This window comes from Macaca mulatta, chromosome 11 (genome assembly GCF_049350105.2).
Source record: "Macaca mulatta isolate MMU2019108-1 chromosome 11, T2T-MMU8v2.0, whole genome shotgun sequence".
In the NCBI taxonomy this organism is placed as follows: Eukaryota; Metazoa; Chordata; class Mammalia; order Primates; family Cercopithecidae; genus Macaca; species Macaca mulatta.
This window is the reverse complement of record NC_133416.1, coordinates 6346728-6365602: the sequence shown is the minus strand read 5'-3', so window position 1 is coordinate 6365602 and position 18875 is coordinate 6346728. Positions and strand designations below refer to the sequence as shown.

Below are 18875 nucleotides of genomic sequence, written 5' to 3'. Positions count from 1 at the left end.
CATGCTTGCCAGCAGGTGTCTAGAAAACCTAAACATTTGTCTTGCACATGAAAAGGAAGCTTCCGGGGGCGGGGAGCAGGTTACCCTATGGGGTGACCATCTTTGCAGAAGAAGATGGACCCAGCTCCCATCTGGATGACATCACAGAACATTAAAAAACAGAATCTGACTGGCAGGTGATGGGCTTGTGATGCCACAGGCTTCAGGCTAGAAAGCCAAGAACATCAGCATACCCCTTAACCTCACATAACCTCAGTAGCCCCATTTGTAATTGAGATTATTTTGAGTATTGAGGTAATGCCATGTAATGGCTGTAATAATGCCTGGCACCCAGTAAGTACTCAAATATTAACTGTCATCATCATCATCATCCATCATCTTAAAGATGGATGCTTACCTTAGTCAGAGACATTGCCACTGAAAGACATTCACGTGGAAGCTGAATGATTAGCACCAGACCTATCAGAAAGCCAAATCCCACCCCTTTCAGCTCTGGACACCCTGTGTAGGCTAAGCCAACGTCAGGAGCATTCTTGGCCAAAAGGAAACACTCTGGCAAATTCTTTGCATGCCTTTCTGCCTTTGACTCAGCCATTCCCCAAAGATAAAAACAGGAGCTCATTAAGGGCGTGCCAGGGTGCACTCCAAGTGAGGTAATTAGCACTGATTAGGTAGGAGGATGTGGCTACTGTGGAATCCTACAGTGACAGAGCTGGAATGGGACAGGGATATCTTCTAATTCAAGCCCTTCGTTTACAGATGGCAAAGTCATGTCCTAGAGAGAATGTCCAGGGTCACACAACAGCAGGTAATTAGTAACAGAGCCCAGTCATTGAACCTGGTCCTCCACCTCCAAGTCAGGCAGCTACCTGCTGCCTCAAGCTACTGAAGGTTACCCTGGCCTGGGCTCTTGAGATTATAAGCTACTGTTTCCTCCAACATCTCCGGCCTTGAATGTTTGAGAACCTTAAATCTTCCAAAAATCTCTGACTGAACAAACCCACACACACACACAAAATGGGGCTCAACAAATATCTTCTCTGGAGATGTTACTAAAGAGTGAGCAATCACAACAGACCACACCAAATTTCATGTCAAAATCTGTTCTGTTTCAATGAGACCATAGTCAGTCATAGGTTTGTCCTGTGAGGACACCCAGAGCCACAGCAAGCCCTCAGTGGTTCCCAATTAATACTATTTGAGAAGGACTACGGCACAGATGGGGACATGCATTCTGACCATGTGGGGGTGTGTGCAACCTCTAGCCTCTCGGTATTTGTAGGTAAAATAAAAGACTGGGTTATGGAAAACTATTAACAACAACAACAAAAATACTTTAACACTCTGAGGCCATCTACATGTGTCCTCACAGGTTCTAAAATGAGTCCTCTGAATGACTTTTTTTTTTTTTTGTCCAGCCTCAGTCTTGTTAGAAATCCACCCAGGCAAGAATGAGGTAATATCTACAATGGCTTCATACTTCAAAGTTCAACATGCCCATATAAAAAAGATCTGAAAGAAGGTGTCCCCAACTTTTTTCTCAGGTTGGCCCACCTGTAAGAAGCAATCCAATGACAATCCAATCTGAGCCAAGCATCCAGATACCTGCCACCCATAACATAAGCTCTACAAATGCTCCCTGTCTACCCAGGGCAGTTCCTGTGCTCACGTGTCCCCCAGCACGAACGCATGCACATCCCGTGGTCTCCTCTTACTCCACACACACCTGTCCACGCACAAAGTACATCCACAGACTTTATCAGCAGCAACACACAGGGCTTAGGCTTGTCTCCAGTAGAAGATTTGGCCCTTTTCCAACAAACTCAATTTTAAATAAAACTAAATCTAAAACCCTAGCAACGGTCATTAGTTCAACATCCCCAATGCCAGAAACTGCCTGCCTTGTTAAAGAGTAAAATAGCAGCGGCTTGAGGCAGGGTGGTGGGTTTTGAAGATCTTCTGTGTCAGCCCCCATGTCCTCTCTGGCTTCCAGGCAATGCACAGATTTACATTCCCTCCAGTTGGGGTGGGAGTGCTGTAACTGCTTGGGAAAAGGTTGGAGAAGCTTGCAGCAGAAGCCGCCTGCTCCATCAGGCATCCTGAATGTAGGGGAAGAGGAGAGGCCTGAACATCTGATACATCTGGGAGTAGAGCTGCAGAGATGGGAAATGTTATGTAATTAAACTTTGCTGGCCTGTCCCGCCTGGGGAATGTGAGACCCATCAGCAGTGACCTCTTCCAATCAACTTAATTGGCCCAATCTCGCCAAGAAAAGCAACAGAATTAGTTTAGTGCCTCTTGGAAATAGCTTAGCTCCTATTTATGGCCACTGAACTCAAGGATGGGAGCCTGACTCTGAGCCAGGAGTTGACAGCATGTGCTAACTTCTGGGAGGAATTGGAGGTTTCAGTGGGTTTCCGTGCCCCCCTGCGCCTCCATCTTCATCTCTGGGGAAAGCGGCTGTAACCAACTTGCTGCACTGGGCACAAAGAATTGCAAAGACCCAAAGCCCAGGCTTTCCTCTTACCAGGCAGGCTGGACTTTGCTCCTCTTTTATTCAAATGGTGCCTATGTCAAGGACAACTATTATTTTTGCTGTTCTCCAAGTCACATTTGTTTTGGTGCTGTGGTCTGCATAGCTGATGTTAAAGATAAAGAAATGTCTGTCTCTGATCATTAATAACATTGATTCTTAGACTACCTTTCCTCCGAATAGCTCAAAGATCTTAAAGATTTCCATCATCTATAATCTAGGCTTGGTTGCCTCCAGCTTCTGGATTAGTAAACTGAGGCAGTTATAAAAAGTTTTATTTACACAGCGAGTGAGCAGTAGAGATGCCATGAGCATCATGACTACTGATTAAGTTGCATTGTGAAGAGAAAGAGGTCCAGATCCTATTTTCGCAATGACCTTCGTACATGCTAGCACCGGTATTTAATTACATTTCATCTTTGTACAGCTGTATACAACTAAACACACCAAGTTTTGATGGGAGAAAAGAGGAATGAACTTTCCTCCTCCTTGAATCATTATATTGCCACTTTACAAAAAGAGAAACAGAGTTAAAGAGATTAAAAAGTCCCCAAAGTCACACTTTTCCCAAATGATAGAACTGAACTAGAACTAAGGCATTCTCAATCCAAAGTCTTCCACTTCACCACCCTGCCCTCAGAAATATCTGTCCCCCATCTTCTGACCAATAGTCAAGCCCTACTAAACTATCTCTTATACAGATGAGTTTCCCCCTAAAAACTAAGGTAGACCCTTAAAATGGCACAGCTGTAACTTCATGAATTCAAAAATGTCATGAGTCAAATAAAGTCCTCCCAAACATACGCCCAACCATGGTCAGAACCTAATCAAATGGGGCTCCCCATCATCTGGTCCAGACAGATAGACATGTGCATCACGAAAGCACAGCCTTCACTCTGTTCCTATCCAGTTGCCTCACTAGTCATCTCAGGGTATGGACTCGATCAACTACACCTTTCTCTTATTCCCCAAAGTCTACGGCCCTTCTTTTGTGTACACCTTTTTTCGCTAGAGATGCACATCTGAGTATCCAAGACAATTTTTATCCTTCCTCAGACACACAGAATTCCTGTAAAAACACATACTGGCACCCCCTTCACCAGAGCCAGAATATCCACACCTCCTATCCACCTGGCTAGTTTTCTCCCAGTTACATTACTCCAGGCCAAAGTGCATATGCACACACGTGCACACACACCACCCCTCAAACACACACTCAGATTAGCTTTACACTCATAGTCCGGAAAACACCAAAGATGACAAACGTCCCCAGTCCATCTCTTCCCTGATCATGACTTCACCATTCTCCAGCTCCACATAACAAGTCTCATTCCAGCTATGAAGGAGGCTCTGTGTACTCTTAGAAACTCAATCTTCAAAGGGATCTGGACCTGCATTCTGACCTGAAGTGCAACACCCTCCAGTTCCCAACCCACACCCCACACAAGAAAACACCATCCAGCTCCCTTCTCAATACACAAAAGTCTACATCATCCCTATCTTTATGCCCCACTTTTTACAAAACCAGAGATGTATTTCAAGTCAGCTTCCCTTTGGCTCCCAAGATCCATAAACATCTCTAGAAACCGAATTATAGACCTTGAAGAAACCTCAACAAGCATCGAGCTCTGTCTATTTCTGGCAAAATTGCATCAGTTAGCTGAGCCTGGAGAAGGAATTTTTCCAGGGCAGCGTGCCATGCTCCAGTACCCAGCAATGGGCTGAGCATCCAGTAGGCACTCCATTAGCTTTAATTGATTATCAATATGAACTGGTGATAGTGAATTCCCCTATTACATAAGAAACCCATTGCAAAACATTATACAACATGCACCCCTGACACTAGGCACAAATAGTGTATTCCTCTACTTACTTCAGTCTTACGCATACATCTCTTCCTGTTCCCACCCAGTGCCAGTGCACAAGGACTTTTCCCCTTAAATGTACATCCCTCATTCTAAGCCTCCTCCAATTCTCTCCTCTCTGGGGAGGAAGGAGGGGGGAGGCAAACACCAACCCCAACCCGGTGTCCTTTCCTTCAAATGCTTTGTCTCTCCATAAAGAGGATCTGAGCTCACACTTTTCTACCCCCTACATGCCCCAATGCCACTCCAGCCAAATTTCCCAGCGCACTCTCATAAAGTTCACACTCCGTGCTCCCCAGATAATCTTCCCCCACCCCCCACACACATCCCTTTGGTAATCCTCAGGCGCCCAACCTTCCACATGCATCCACCTTTCGCTCACACACACAGCCGCCCTCCTACACCACACCCACTCCATGTGTTTGCGCAGGCATGCACAAGCCATCTGTCTTCAACAGGCTGCACCTCTCCTCCTGCTCTGACACCCTTCATAGGCACAGATTTCGCATTAGCTACACCTATGTTCCTGCAAGCTCTGGTCTCCCGCTAAGCACACAGATGCCCATCCAACAGACTCCCCAGAAGCACACACCTCCCAGGCACCAGAGACGGATGGGACTCCAGCTCTTTTGCCACCTCCCCCTACACACACACACACACACACTCTCTCTCTCTCTTTCTCTCTCTGAGAAAAACATCCCCATCCCTCCCTGACCACGCACTCAATGGTCACAATCTGATTCCACAGATAAGCAGATCCCATTCACACACAACCAAACCCTCGAAGTCCAGCTACACTCCAGTCCTCACCAACACAAAATCCCACACACTCTCCCTACGGGAAATACCCCAGACTTTCTACCTCCCTTCAACACTGTTTACAGGAGCCTGCATTATTTTCCAACCCCCTTAACTCCTAACGCGATACCCACGTCTGTGTGTTTGCGCCCAAGGCAGAGGCGGTTGCATTTTATCCTCTACATGCTACCTCTCAGCTTTCTTTGTGTGACATGTCAGAAAGGAATTGAGGGCAGGCGGGAGGCAGGCTGAGTCTGCTGGAGAACTTGAGCGTTGTGAAAACAGGACCGCTGGAAAAGTCTCCTCTGTGTTACAACTTTCTCCCATCCTGACGTTCAGGACAGAGCGCTTCCATGTTTTCCTCGCTCGCGGTTTTGCGGGGTAGGAGCGGGCATCTCTTTATTTAAAAAGCAGGTCGCTCAGTACACTCCATAATCAGCTGAGTTACAAACATCAGGCTCCAGGAGAAACACCCACCCCTGGCAGGCTCCCCTCCCCTCTCAGCAGGCCCCCGCCCCCACCTCTTCACACACATAAACAAGTCCACAGGCGCACAGTCTCCCGAGCTCTCCAGCTCTGAGCCCGGCGCTCCCGGGAGCAGCCTCCATTCGGACTCAGAACCTGCCGCCCGCCGCCAGAGGCCGAGGCCAGACGGTATTTTTGGTGTTTCCCCCACCGGGAATCCCACCCGAGCCTCGATTCCAGCAAAAGGGATCCTTTCTAGTCCACAGCCCCGACACCATTCGACGCAGGGGTCTCACTGCTATGCATCTGAAGTGCAGACGACGAACGAACGCAGCAGCCAAACTCCCGCAAAGAAGCAGCGCCTCCTGGACGCGCACCCACTCCCGCGGAGAGCAACAAGCAGACTCCTACTCCCCCACCCCATGCCCTCGGCCCTCGCCCCTCCTTTCCCTACCCTTCAACTCCCAAGCGTCCCAAATTGCATCAGGAGCATCCACCACTGAGTAAAGCTCTGGGGTAATGGGGCGGTTCGGTCCGTCGTAGGACCTTCAAACTTCGACCTGGCTGGCTGCGCCGGTGCCCAGATCTCCCAGCCTCCCACGCCACCGCTTCAAAGTCCGAGAACAGGCTGGACGATACCGCGAGGAGATCCCCAGCGATGACCCGGCCCGGGTGCCCGCCGCTGCCCGGTGGGGTCCCAGATGTGCGGGCTGCGTACGGAGCTCCAGCATCTGCGCAAAGGCCCAGGGTGGGGTGGCCACCGGGTGGGCGCTGGCCAAGAGGAGCCCGGGGCGCGACGTCTTTTCTGAAAAAAACCTTTCGGGGGACTCCAACGCAGGTACGCGGCGCGGGGCGGTGAGTCTCAACTCCCAGAACTGGAACGCGACGTTCCGGGTCCTGAGCTGCGCGTCCCCTCCCCCAGCCCACGCCCCGGCCGGAGTGGCGCAGGGGCAAGCTGAGAATCAGGCTCAGTGGCCGGCAGGGTGCAGGGCGTGTGCAGGGGAGCTGCGGCAGCACCTCCCCGCCCGGCGTTCTGTCTGCCCGCCCGGGGTTCTGTCTGCCACCCTCTTTTGTTATAGGATGCGCTAGGAGCTTTCCCGGAGGAGCAGACGGGTCGGTTGGGGGTGGTGGGTGGTTGATTCTGTTGAATCCCTTTCCTGCTCTTTCGTCGTCCCCATTTCCCCTCGCCTGCCCCCACCCTTTCCAATCCAGGTCCCTTAAACCTGATCACTTTCCCAGATTGAGGGAAGCTTCTTGGGCAGCCGAGGGACAAGAGGGGAGGAGGTGGAGAAGGGTGTCCGTGTGTGTGTGTGTGTGTGTGTGTGTGTGTAGCGGCGTGGTTGCGGTTGCGCCCGCCTCAGCAGATCCCAGCGCAAACTTCGGGGAAGGCACAAGCCGGGGAAAGTGAGTGAGCGCGGCGCAATGGGGGTGGGGCGGGATGCGGCGTTGGGGCCCCCCGCGCCGGTTCACTGGAAAATCCCTCCCCACGTGGACCCCCATCCCCAAACCTGCCCACCCAACGTGCCCGCCGCCTCCCCTTACCGTGGCAAAAGTAACCATGGCATCCGTGTGGCCGTTTCCAGGGACGTCGACATGAAGAGAAAGGTGGACGCGAGCTCGGGCATTCAAAGTCTCCCCCACCCCGCCGCAGCCACTACCCAGCAGGGGAAAAAGGAGAGGAAGAAAGAAAGGAGAGAGAAGAAAGTAGTTGCGCCGGGCTGTGTCGCGGGGCGGTGCGCGGAGCTGTTCGGTAGGGAGAGGAGCTTCAACTCTGTCTGAGTCCCGTGAACATAATCTGCGCGGTTATAACCAGCCAACCCGGCCAGATGGCTCCGCGCTCAGCGCCTTAACCCCTTCCGCGCCGCGCCGCCCTCCCCCGCCCGGCCCGCGCCGCGCCGCGCACGCCCGCGCCCCAGAGCCCCACGGACCTCGCTTCGGGACCCACGGCGGGGAAGGAGTCTTTCTCCTAGACCCTCTTGAAAAACAAAACGAAACAAAACAACAACAGCAACAAAAACTTCCAAATTAGTAGTAGTCTTCGGTAACCCCCACCCTTGAGTTCCCTTTTAGAGATCCAGGAAAAAACGAAACGTTAAATGTATCGTAACAGGTTACATGTTAGTGTCTTCAGCCTTTTTTAGTTGTTCTTTTTCTTGAAATTTTTCTTGTTCATCTCTTTTCTTTTAAGATTTTCTTGACCAGGCATTAGGGCCTTTTCCTGCCCCTTTCCTCAGGCGGATCAGGTCTGAGGCGTAAACTCCTCCTCCAAACCTTAGACCCTTCCAGCTCCAGATCTCTCCCCACCCCTACCAAGCCCACCCGCCACTCCTCCCCCCACCCCACAACACGAACACGCCCAAGGACAATCGCTCCCCGGCGAACTCGCCGCTCCCGGGCACCCGCACCCAGGACGCTGTGCCGGCGGTCAAGGGAGGTCAAGGTAGAGTGGTGTGGGGGCGGGTGGTCCCAGGGACTAGGGAGGGGCTGTGCACGCGCGCGTTTGCGGGAGCTTGAGTGTGGAAGGGAGAAGGAGATGGATCGCAACCTCCCGTTTCACCCATCCTCCAACTTCTAAACCCCTTCCTTCCAAACTAGGATGGGGCCCTGCAGCTCATCACTCGCCCAGCACCCACCAGTCTGCACGCGGGGACAGCGCGAGAAGCAGGAAAGGCGAGCGACAAGCAAGCGTCTTCGTGGCGCCCCGAAAGTAATGACGCTCACTTCCCCACCGGTGGATTCATTCGAGGAAAGGATAGGGGGAGGGGGGCAAAATATCTTATTTGGAGATAATTTTAGCTGCCCGTTAGACCCCACTTGCTCCGAGCCGTTCTCTCTAAATTTACCAAGTTAAGTCATCTTGATTTCGCCCATTTGCCATCGAGAGAAGGGGGGAAAATACCACCTAGGGATCAACGAGAAATGGAGAGTCCGGGAGCAGAGGTTTGCCCTCTTGTCCCCTTCCCGAGTCCTTGAGTGGTGGACCTCCGCTCCAAGCCCCTCATCCCTTCCTCCCTGCCACTTCAGCCTCTCCTCTCATCATCTCCTTCCAGGACCTTTTGACTCACGAGCGACTGGGGAGGGAAGCGAGTATCCCGTTTCCATCCCTGCCCTGTCGTTCGAGGTGTCTAATAAGCAAGCCGTTCTATGTTTCGGTTAGGGCCCAGGTTCAAAAAATCCAAATACCTTAGAATTGTCTGAGAATTTGGTTGAACCCCGGAACTGCACCCACCAGTTCAGGACCAACCTGCCGCAGAGAGTAGCTGGGGGCTTGGAGGGGGAGGTGGGAAGGGAGGGGGAGTCTGGGGGCTGCGTACTAGATAGATTGTACCTGCCTCATCATTATCCTGGCTGATGGGGGTTGCCACATCGAAAACGGCCAGAAGCGCCCACCGAGGCCCAGAGGCGTCACCTTCTGCGGTCCCTCGCAAGGGTAGGGTCGTCCTTCAGTGGCTCCCCTCTTGCCAAAATATCGACGTCTTCCTCAGGGCCAGAAGAGGCTGCCGAGTCGTTCCCTCCACCCCGCCACACAGCACCATGAAGGTTTGGATTGGGCGTGCTCTGTCGGGTTCTGCTTTTCTCCCTCTCATCTGGCCCGCCTCCCTGCCCTCCCCCACTTCCCGCACTTGCCCCCCTCCTCCAGCTTCTCGCCGTGGTCAAAGGAGGGATTCAGGCCCCAGTTTCAGATCCACTGGCAGAGTTCTTTCCTCAAGCTCCAGGTCCTCCGGGAACCTGAAGATTACAAGGAAAGAGGTGGTTGGCTCCTGCTGCAGCAGGGAAGGGGTTAAATACATGTGCGGGCTGATCTGCAGGCAGCTCCCGGGTCCCTGGCAGTCTGGAGGGACGAGGGGAAGGGGGGCAAACAAACTTGAAAAATCAGAAGAAACGAAGAAGAAGAAAAGGCAGCAAGCCGTGCGTTTAGGACTTGGATTTGTTCTGCAGATGCCTTGCACTGGTTGGCCGCCTCACTTTGCCAGGACTTTCGGGGATCCCAGGAAGAGTTTGTATTGTTTCCAGCTCCAGGGGGTTTTGTCCTGAGCTGGTGGGTCTGTCTTTGCTTGCAATCAACAGGCCTTGTAATATGAGAGGTGACACCTTAATCTTGCCAAATATGTGCTGTGCCTTTATGGAGAGAGGGGAGGAGGGACTGAGGGAAGGAGAGAGGAAGAGGGAGAGACCCAGACCGGAGCAGAGGGTGAAACATGCACTTTTGCTCAGAAGGATTGGTTTCCCAAAGGGAGAGCCTTAGCTCTTTTCTGAGTAGAAGACCTTTTTCAGACAATCTCCCTTGAGCACCTCCAACTGCCTTTTCCTTTACTGTTTTTCTTTAGGCTTCAGAGCTAAAGATTTCTTCCTTCTCAAACTAGGGACTGACCCCCCCAGGTCTCTGTTGTGGCTTCCAAGAGAGTGGCAAGGTGCTGAATGAAGAGGCTGGGCAGAAAAAAAGAATTAGAAAGGTGTGTTTTTAAGAAGACAGAATAAAAAGATTATTATATACAATGTAGAGCCATTTTTAAACTGTAGAATATTGTGACTTCTAAGTAAATCCATGTTTCTAAATAGAGATTTTTCTTTTCTATAGAAAGACCGTAGTGGTATGGATAGCAAAAGCAAAGATCAGGACTGGAAAGTAAGCTGGCTGCGAGCTTGTGCCCTGGAGATAGCCCTGGTTAAGGAAGCATCCAGGATGAGATCTTTTAGGATTCACTAGGTAATTGCCCCTCTCCAAGTTGACTTAGTGGCCGTGACTTTGGCTGTCCATCTGTCGACTATATTTTTAGGTTGCTGAACTTTCTTTTTCTCCCTGCTGCATCTGAGAGTAAGGCCCTGACTCCTGAAAGTGATTTCTGAGAACAGGAACCAGATCTTGTTTTTGAAAACCCCCTTTAAAACTCTCTCCTAAAGCAAATTTCCAGAGCGTGCCTTCTGGTTACCCTTATCTTTTGCAATAGCACCACTCTGTGGTTGGAACACTGAACAGAAACAAAACGGGAATGTGGGATTGAATTTTGCCTTTACCTTGTGAAAAACAGCACTTATCTCCTCTATGTTTGAGCTCAGTGGACTGAGTGCTGGTGGTGGGGGCTCAGCATGTGGTGAGGGAGGGGGTCTTGTGCAGTGGCAGTATGTGGTTAATTCATTGTGACATGTTGACCCAGGAAATGAGAGAATTGGACCGAATGGCCTCCAAGGACCCTTTCCGTGTCAAAAACAAGCTTGTTTTTTTTTTTTTTTTTTTTTTTTAACTCCATGATCACACAGCTAGACTTGAATGTTTGTCCTCTTCCATTGCTTTTCTTTTTCTCTCTTTTGAGGTTACTGAAATAAACGCCACACTTTTCACTGATCCTAAAGTATTTGCAAGTTGCATCTTCTGCTGCTGGAGGGCGCTGTGGGGAGGTCTTGCCCTACCCCCTCCATCTCCACCCCCATCCACCCAGACAGCTGCTAGAGCTGATGGAGTCTGGAAGTCTTCGTTTGTCAAACAATTAAAGTGAATGCAAAAGGTGTTTGCACAGGGACTGGGAGCTTAAGGTTCAGGAAAGGCAGCTTCATGCTACCTTTGTGCCTCAGCGCTTGAAAGATTCGTGGCTGCCCACCCATTACTAAATACTGGCAACAGCATTATTAACCAACAGCTACAGGCTGTCAATCCACATAGCAATTCCTCTCGGATGCCCTGGAGTCATCTGTGAGACGTTATTCTTTTCTTTCAAGTTGCATGAAGTTGTCCACAGAAACTGAGTGGCTTGTTTATGTTTATTCAACAAGCCTAGGTCTTCCCCCAAATTTCTATTGTCTTAAGAAAGCACAGCTTTGCTCCAAGGACCAGCATTGATCTCTCTACACAGAACACAGACATCAGAGGTCAACTTCTATCAGCCCTATGTCCCCACTCTGCATTTAATAACTGAGGAAACTCAGAGCAACAAATAACAAAAACAAAAACATAATAATAGACCATGACCTAGAATTTACTGCCAGAATAGATTTTGGTGCCTGAGAAAAGCAGGTTGCCCTCTGCCTTCTCCACTCAGTAGCCATGTGATTTTGGACAGGTTTCTTAACTTCTCAGAACCCATCTGGAATTGGTGAAAACAACACCAATCTCACAGAAGTAATATGAGGACCAAAGGAACTAATTCATATAAAACACTCAACACAGTGCCTGGCACAATGTGAGTGCCAATCCCAATCTGCTAGTCCTTACACTGAAAACACTGTCACAGCACTGGGGGAATGAACTGTCTTTAAAAGAAGCTTGGCTCTGGAATGGCCTGTGTATTATTATTTGTGTGCCACACATACACATTTCATTAATGTAATTTTATGGATGTATATTTTCCCCTTTGGACAAATACAGCAATAAATTAGCAGAATGAAGTAGTGGACATATTTAGAATTTATATAGCTTCCTAACGTGGACCTCAATGTGCACGAAAGGCAGCATTGAAGGATTTCAAAATCTTGTCTTATTCATTATCTGCCTTTCACTCAGAACCACTTCATCATTTAAAAGGAAATTCTACCATATCCTTCAACTCTTAACAGATTGCCTGGTATATTATTGGTTTGTTGTTATTGCTAATTATGTTCTAGGGCTTACATTGAACAATATAATGAATTGCAATGAACAACGGTGAATCAACTCATTTTGTGACATGGCATACATATTCATAATTATGTTTCAAGAAATTACCCGTAATGATAGAGGGAAGGTATGTATTCCTACCACACAGGTGGATATAGAAATCATAATAAAGTCTCCTATTTCACCAGTCATGACATGAATTCCTAACCACCCTATAAATTAACTTTATGCTGCACCAAACTCCACTCATAAGAAAATGACATTAAGGTTTCCTAGGTAACTAATGCATTTCCAAAGGGAATAGGTCTCAGGAGACAAAGAGGGCAGGGAAAAGGGTGGGGAGGGGAAGTGAAGAAAAGAGAAAAAAAATTCAGTGAGACCCATGTGACATAAACAAAATATTTCACGGGGAGGAACCCATAAAGTTTTATTACCTTGGTCTGACATAGATATGACATAGCCATTAATTCCATCTTTGGATGATAAAACACTCGATGGGCTATCCCTGTCATCACATATGCCGGCATTTCATATTTCAGATCCAGTTCTACAAATCTTGAGAGAGCTTCGACCCTTCCATTCATCTACTAAGCTATGTCCACTCACCAGCCAGCTGACTCTTGTGCCCTCTACCAAATGTTGAGATGAAAGTGAAAAACAGGGTTGATTTGCATGTTTCAGAATATACAGATGCTTTTGATCACTGTGGACTCTTAAAACTTTGGAATGAATCTATTAGCCTTAGCAGAAGGCTCGGGCCTGAGAATGGAATTATGGGAATTGAGGCTTGGTTTGCAATCCCTCAACTCAGTGGCATTTTCACTGTGGTTTTCTTTATTTGGGGGAGGGTCTGGATGCAAAAGAACATCTTGGATGCTTTGGACAAAAATGGCAAGTTGTAGTTGGAGCTTAAGGCTGAAATTTACACTGTCAGAACAGAAAAATTCTGACATGCAATGCAATCCAAAGAATTTTCCCTGGGTTAGAGACAGGGAGATGGGGAAAGGAGATCTAGAGTCTTGTCACTGTTTTGTGAGCTCAGGGAAGTAAACCAACTTTTCAGTTCCTTGGTTTTTACCATGTGTAAAGGTACTTAACCTCATTTTCTTTCATTACTGTGAATATACATAAGAAAACAAATAGCACACTAATGTGAATACAGTTAGAAATTGTGTATTATCTGATTTCTTCTCTTTTCAGTAGTCCCAGAGTGATATCTGGGAGTGAAGTCTCCAACTGGTTACAAGATGCAGCCAGGTGACCCCTATATTCCAAGTGTGGCAGGTTTGCCTGTGAGTCCCGTGGCTGACGAGCTCCTACCCATCAGCACTGGGCAGTCAATGGAGAGGAAAGCCTGCATTTTGCGCTTTCTCGGACCTGCTGGAGAAAGGACACAGGACTCAAGTTCATGACTAGAAAGTCAACTGGAAAACTAGAACTGTTTCCATCACACAATGTCTTCCATTGGGTTTGAAGTCATTTTAGGCTTTAACTCTGTTAGGGGACTTGGAGTGGCACTAGGGATTAGAAAAGCGTTCTGGCCACACCCTCCATGTACCACTTTTACTGGTAGTAAGGGGCAGGGAATGTCTGGGAAGTACATGCCTGGCAACTCAAGGTGCAGCCTTTCCAGGGATTTGAGATGAGGCAGGATGGGAACCTAGGTCTCCTTACTCCTAATTGAGACCCATCCAGGCTAGCCATGCCTAAGAGCAACACGTGATGAAATGCCCCTTGAGGACTCACCTCCTACACACCTGCCCTCAGAATCCGAGGCTGGGGATCCCGCAAATGTCACTTCATTCATCTTCCTGTCCCCAAGACCAGCCTTCACCTTCCACTGATGGACACAAAGCGGGTGAGGTGGGGTGCGGGGCAAAGAACGTTCATCCTAAGCTCCATGTTTCCTTGAAAATATTCCTCTCTCTACTCAGCCGCGTTCAGAAAAACTGAAGAAAGAGAATTAGCCGCTGAGTTTTTTACTTTAAAGACCCTCTGTCCAGTGTTCCCATGAAACATTAAAAAGAGGTATTAGTTCTTGGAGGGGCTAGAAAATATGAGTTCCAGTTAAAATAAGCTTACATACCACTATTATCTCCAACACACACAAACATATACAGACAGACACACCCCATGCAGCCGACCCATCGGATGATTTACTATATTTACCAGTCAATGCGCTGACAGTTCTGCTCCTGTCCCCACCCTGAGACCAGGCTGTCGTCAGGTCCCAGTTCAGAATGCAAATAATGCTCAAGAAGCCAAGGGTGCCCATGCTGGGCTCTCGTCTGTCCAGACCACAGACTCCCAGCACAAGAGGAAATGTTAGCAGGTAGAAACTTTCTCTACAGATAATAGCAATAGGTAACATTTATTGAGTACCTACTGAGCACTGGGTACTTAATAATCTTAGCATTATAGGCCAGGCACTGTTTTAAGCACTGTGTGCATGTGTGTATATGTATATATAAAGGTATATATACACACACATGCAAACACATATGTGTGTGCATACAGATACATATACATATATATACACATAAACCAGCACACACACGTACATATGGATATATCTCTATCTGTATTATCCATGCCAGCATACATATCTATATCTGTATCTATACAAGCATGCACACATGCACACATGCACTGGTTTTAGCACTAGACTAAGAGACAGAAACCTGGTTCATGTCTGAGCTCCTCTGTGTGATCTTAGGCAAGTTACGTGTCTTCTCCTAGGCTACAATTTATTAAATACATCAAATGGAAATAATGATGGCACCTACTTTGTAGGCTTTTTTGTAAGGACTCATGATATATAGGTAGGTACTGTGATTAGCTCCACTTTACAGATTGAGAAAATTGAGGTATAAAGAGTTTATATAACTTGGTCAAGGATACATAGGTAGTGAATGAGTGGCAAACAGAGGTTTGAACCTCAGCTGTCTGTCCCTCTGCACCATCTAACCTTGATAGAGTGACATTTTTCTCTTTATACCTATGAAGAAACTGAGTCATAGGAGGAGATAAGCAACTTGCCTAAGATTACACAGAGGATCTCAGACATGAGGCAGGTCTCTTGTCCCTTAGTCCAGTGTCAAGACCTGCAGTAGGAAGGTTGCAATATCCACAGAGCCAGCCCTCCTGGACCCCAGGTTGTCCTAGGGCATGAGACAAGGAAGGAAATGGAGACAAAGTAGGATAGGATCAGGTGAAACCATAGGCCTTTGTGTGCACTAGGTATGCACACCTTTCTAGGTGAATGTAGCTCACGCCGGGACACTTACTTGGCACATGGAAGAAGAACTGATTTCAGCGCCCGCCCATCTCTTCAGCTGGTTCCTTCATGCAGACATAACCTATGTAACTCTTTATGACAGCCTTGGGTACAAGAGCTCCCACAAGCAGACAAAGCCACTCAGTGCCAGGTTGTTAAGAAATTTGTCCAAGGGAACAGGCCATTGGCTTTGTTCCAGAGATTAAAAGGCCACTAATTAAAACTACCAGGGTTTGCAATATCAAAATATACAGGAAAAAAGTTGAGCCTCGAGTCTTTAGTAAGTATTAACTCTGTAAATGCCTGCTCAGAAACTAGAGGATGTTGGATTAGAACATTATGGGCAATTGATGTTCTGTTACCTATGTTTCATTTGAATCCCATCCAGGCACAAATGTCTACTCATGCAAATGTCTCTTCCATTCGCACAGACATAGACTTAAATGTCACTTAGAGCTCAGATTCCAAAGGCAACCCAGCGTTCAAAACCTGCCTTTGAATGAGTTTTAAAATCTGGAGCTGCTGTCAAGATAGTATCCATGGGCATCGGATTTGCATTTTACTACTTCAGCATATCTACCTCTTTGCCCCCAAACAAAGATGAGAAAATTCCACTGGTCCTTTTCCCACGACATAAAATAATTTTCATCAGAAGTTTTCAACAATGAGTCCAAAAGCTAGAAATTAGTTCCATTGGAGTGAGTAGAGAGAATAACTTTACAAATGATGACAACTATTATCTTTCCACCTATAAGTTAGTCATCTCCCCTAACTGACTGTATGGATACCTTAAAAATAAAGCAAATAAAAGAAGTGCACAAGAAAGCTGGAGATAAGAAGTGCACAAGAAAGTTGAAGATGACCTTCTAGAAATAAGAAATTAATGAACCAAAAACAATGTATTTTGCCCATGGTTAGCAGGGAGTCTGTGGTTAAGTTGAAAATGAAATCACAACTCGTAGGAGACGCCCATTGTGAACTCTGGTCCATATCTCATATCTCAGGTTGGAAAACAGACTAGGTGCCAGGTAGATGCAATGAATGAACGATATGCATTCATTGGGAGGTAACTCAGATTCCCCTAGTCAAGCCCCTCATTTTACAGAGGAAGTAATTACAACCCAGGAAAATGAACACACCTGCTAGAGACCACACAGATAATCAGTCATCAGTGAGGGTGTGGAACCCACGTGCCCGATTCCCAGGATGCTGCTGTTTGTCTACTCTGTTCATATGGCCCCTGAGAAATAGGCACATCTGCTTTCCTTCTGGAAGCGTTTAATTTCCCTCCAATTCCTCCCTTCCATTTCTTCTTTCCTCTCTTTCTTATTTCAGTGTATTTTAATATTTCCTTTATTTTGTTCCTGTTGTGAACTACTGGTCACACAAGGGAACATTAACATGCAGAAGACAAGGTTTTAGTAAGAGCCAGAAAAGAATTTTATGCACAGGTGAGGTTAAAAGACAGCTTTAAAAGTGTGATTACTACTTTCTTATTTTTGATGGCATAAGGTTGGTCTTTTCTGAAGAAACAGGATTAAATAGATGAACGCTCTTTTCAATAATGTTATTATAGATGACCTTATAAGGTTCCCAACTGAGGAAATCTTTTTTCTCCATATCTTTCTTGCTTTTTTTTTATCTTCTTTGCTTTGTATTAAAGATGATGAAAGGATCTATTTTGCTGAGGAAATGCTTCTTTGATATAACTTTTTTTTTTTTTTGAGATGGATTTGTCTCACTCTGTGGCCCACATTGGAGTGCAGTGGCGTGATCCTGGCTCGCTACAACCTCCACCTCCTAGGTTAAAGATATTCTCGTGCCTTAGGCTCCCGAGTAGCTGTGATTACAGGTATGCACCACCATGCCCGACTAATTTTTTGTATCTTTTTTTTTTTTTTTTTTTTTTTGTAGAGATGAGGTTTTGCCATGTTGGCCAGGCTAGTCTCAAACTCCTGGCCTCAAGTGATCTGGCTGCCTCGGCCTCCCAAAGTGCTGGGATTATAGGCGTGAGTCACCGCGCCTGTTCCCTAGAACTTTTAATTTTATTTTTCCTGTGATGAAGCTATCAGTAGCTATCCTAGTCCTAGGATAAATTCTTAGCTCTTGCATCTACCTGCTAATTACTTTTTCATGAACAACAGACACCCATATCTAGCATTAGCATTGTGGATCCCAGGAGCCTAGGAACATCCAATAAATAGGAGTAGTAAAGATCCTGGTATCTATAGGGTCATGAAGTAAATGGAAAGTGTGACTAATCTGCAAGATTCCGAGGAGTAAAGCTAGGATTGATGGGTAGAATTTACAGGGGTGCAGATTTCAAGTCAAGACAGAGTTGATGGTTCTGACATACAGAATTTCCAAAAATAGAATCCTTTGCCTCCACAGCTGAGGAGTTGTTCTCTGTCACTGGATGAGCTTAGGCATGAGACCACTCTGAAACATTGTTGTGTAGGGGTTTCAGATTTGGATAGGTGGTAGTCAAGATTCCTTCCAAACATGAGATTGCACATATCAGTGATCTGGTCACTTTAGCAAGTATGTACTTTCCCATATATACTTTGCCACTGACATGGAAAATTATTTTTGGTGGTACATGGATAAACATTTTACATTTTACTAGTTGCATTTAATTTGTTTTACTTTATCAAATCTATTTATGGAAATACAAAAATTCCTTTAAAATACATTTATTAGGGATTCTCACTTATGGTTATACAGGCCAATTTGTAATATATCAATTCTTCCATCAGAAACTCCTTAAAAAGCTGGAAAATATTTCTTTTGAGACAGGATCTCCCTGTGTCACCCCGGCTGGAGTGCAGTGGTGCGATCACGGCTCTCTGTAGCCTCAACCTACTGGGCTCAAGTGATCCTTCCACCTCAGCCTCCCAAGTAGCTGGGACCCCAGGTGTGTGCCACCACATCCAGCTATTTTTTTTTTTTTGTATTTCCATGTTTTTCAGGCTTACCTTTAACTCCTGAGCTCAAGTAATATGCCCCTCAGCCTCCCAAAGTGCTGGGATTACAGGCGTGAGTCATCATGCTCAGCCTGGAAACAATATTTTAAAAAATCATGTGAAGGTTCCTCTATAGTACAGCTGAATGAGCTCTTCTAGACCAATTCTCTTTCAGACAAAAACTATATATTGGGGACCAAAAGTGAACAAATGCAGGCAGATTCTGGAGGGGAGTTGACTTTTCAAAACCGGGAGGGGTATAGAGATGATTTTGTTGTTTTAAAAATATTTTTTAGTTTGAGGGCAGACCACAGCTGGTACCACATGAGAGAAGAAAAACTTACAGATGTAGAGGGAGAAATAGACAATTTACAATAAAATTTGA

At 46.9% G+C, this 18875-nt stretch overlaps 2 protein-coding genes across 17 annotated transcripts in view; one reads left to right on the top strand and one right to left on the bottom strand.

Annotated features, from left to right (window-relative positions):
• The window catches only part of NTF3 (neurotrophin 3), a 65738-nt gene extending 56531 nt beyond the window's left edge, over nt 1–9207 (bottom strand). For 2 of the 8 annotated variants that reach the window (XM_077953322.1, XM_015150881.3), the window contains exon 1: nt 7204–7482. Coding sequence is in view for 2 of the 8 variants with exons in the window: in XM_015150881.3 (XP_015006367.1) it covers nt 7204–7221 (18 nt within the window). In the remaining 6 variants the exon portion in view is untranslated. Of the gene's footprint in view, nt 1–6115; nt 6546–7203; nt 7489–8989 lie in introns of those variants that run through there. The other 6 variants (XM_077953320.1, XM_077953325.1, XM_028829179.2 and 3 more) reach the window with 6 other exon arrangements.
• LOC144332737 (uncharacterized) lies at nt 4750–16352 on the top strand. Of its 9 annotated transcripts, none has more exons than XR_013400782.1 (6): nt 4750–5850; nt 5949–8101; nt 8257–8368; nt 9147–9201; nt 10026–10115; nt 10241–11012. XR_013400782.1 is itself a non-coding variant. In XM_077953318.1 (6 exons), the coding sequence occupies exons 1-5, from the start codon at nt 6320–6322 to the stop codon at nt 10082–10084; spliced, it is 573 nt and encodes a 190-aa protein (XP_077809444.1). In that variant the 3' UTR covers nt 10085–10115; nt 10241–11012. The 9 variants fall into 9 exon arrangements, 4 of the variants coding, with proteins under 4 accessions (XP_077809444.1, XP_077809445.1, XP_077809443.1 ...); XR_013400780.1 differs by having other exon boundaries at nt 5753–5850; nt 5921–6499; nt 7245–8101; nt 9147–10115; XM_077953318.1 differs by lacking the exon at nt 4750–5850 and having other exon boundaries at nt 6320–6499; nt 7245–7411.
• Nucleotides 16353–18875: the final 2523 nt, after the last annotated feature.